The sequence below is a fragment of the Loa loa genome (assembly GCF_000183805.2).
Source record: "Loa loa unplaced genomic scaffold supercont3.5039, whole genome shotgun sequence".
Taxonomy (NCBI): Eukaryota; Metazoa; Nematoda; class Chromadorea; order Rhabditida; family Onchocercidae; genus Loa; species Loa loa.
In genome coordinates this window covers 1-638 of record NW_018113213.1, presented here as the reverse complement: position 1 = coordinate 638, position 638 = coordinate 1, and the positions used below count along the sequence as shown (strand labels likewise).

The following is a 638-nucleotide window of genomic DNA, read 5'->3' as shown; positions in this document are numbered from 1 at the left end:
TTTNTTTTTTTTTTAGACGCTTAATTTGTTTCACTCTTTTTTTGGACGCAGAATATTTCGATTGACCATTTTTTTTTTTTCCTACTAATTCATCAATTAGTTACATCATATTATTGAAAGTAATTTAATTAATGAAGATAGAAAAATACTACCTCATGCATGAAACAGTAATTAATTATTTCTTTGATACGATATCTCCATATTTCTTTATTTTCATGTTACTATCCTCTTTCCAGTTATGGATGAAGTTAAAAGTATTGTTGACAGTAAAGTACATGACACTATGATATGATAACAAATGCATACGAATCACTGTTTAAATTGTGACAATAATTTTAAATAGAAGAAAAAAAAATGGATGAAAATGTGCATTTCTTCCTTGTTTTTCCCGTCCAGATCTCATCATCCATAATTATTCATGACAATTATGATGATAGTGATAATGATAACAATGATATTGCCGATGATGATGGTGATGGTGATGATGATAGTAGTGATGATAATGTTGATGATGATGATAATAGTAATAATAACAATAATAATGATGATAATGATGATAATAATAATAGCAATAATAATAATGACAATAATAATAATAATAATATTATTATTATTAATAATAATAATAATAATAATAA

The 638-nt window shown here is 23.9% G+C and overlaps 1 protein-coding gene across 1 annotated transcript; it reads left to right on the top strand.

Annotated features, from left to right (window-relative positions):
• Positions 1–354: 354 nt before the first annotated feature.
• Positions 355–523, top strand: LOAG_16243 (hypothetical protein; the record flags this gene model as incomplete). The annotated part of the gene is made up of 1 exon (XM_003151731.1): positions 355–523. A coding segment is annotated over one exon (168 nt), but the record flags the coding sequence as incomplete, so codon positions are not given.
• Between the last annotated feature and the right edge of the window lie 115 nt (positions 524–638).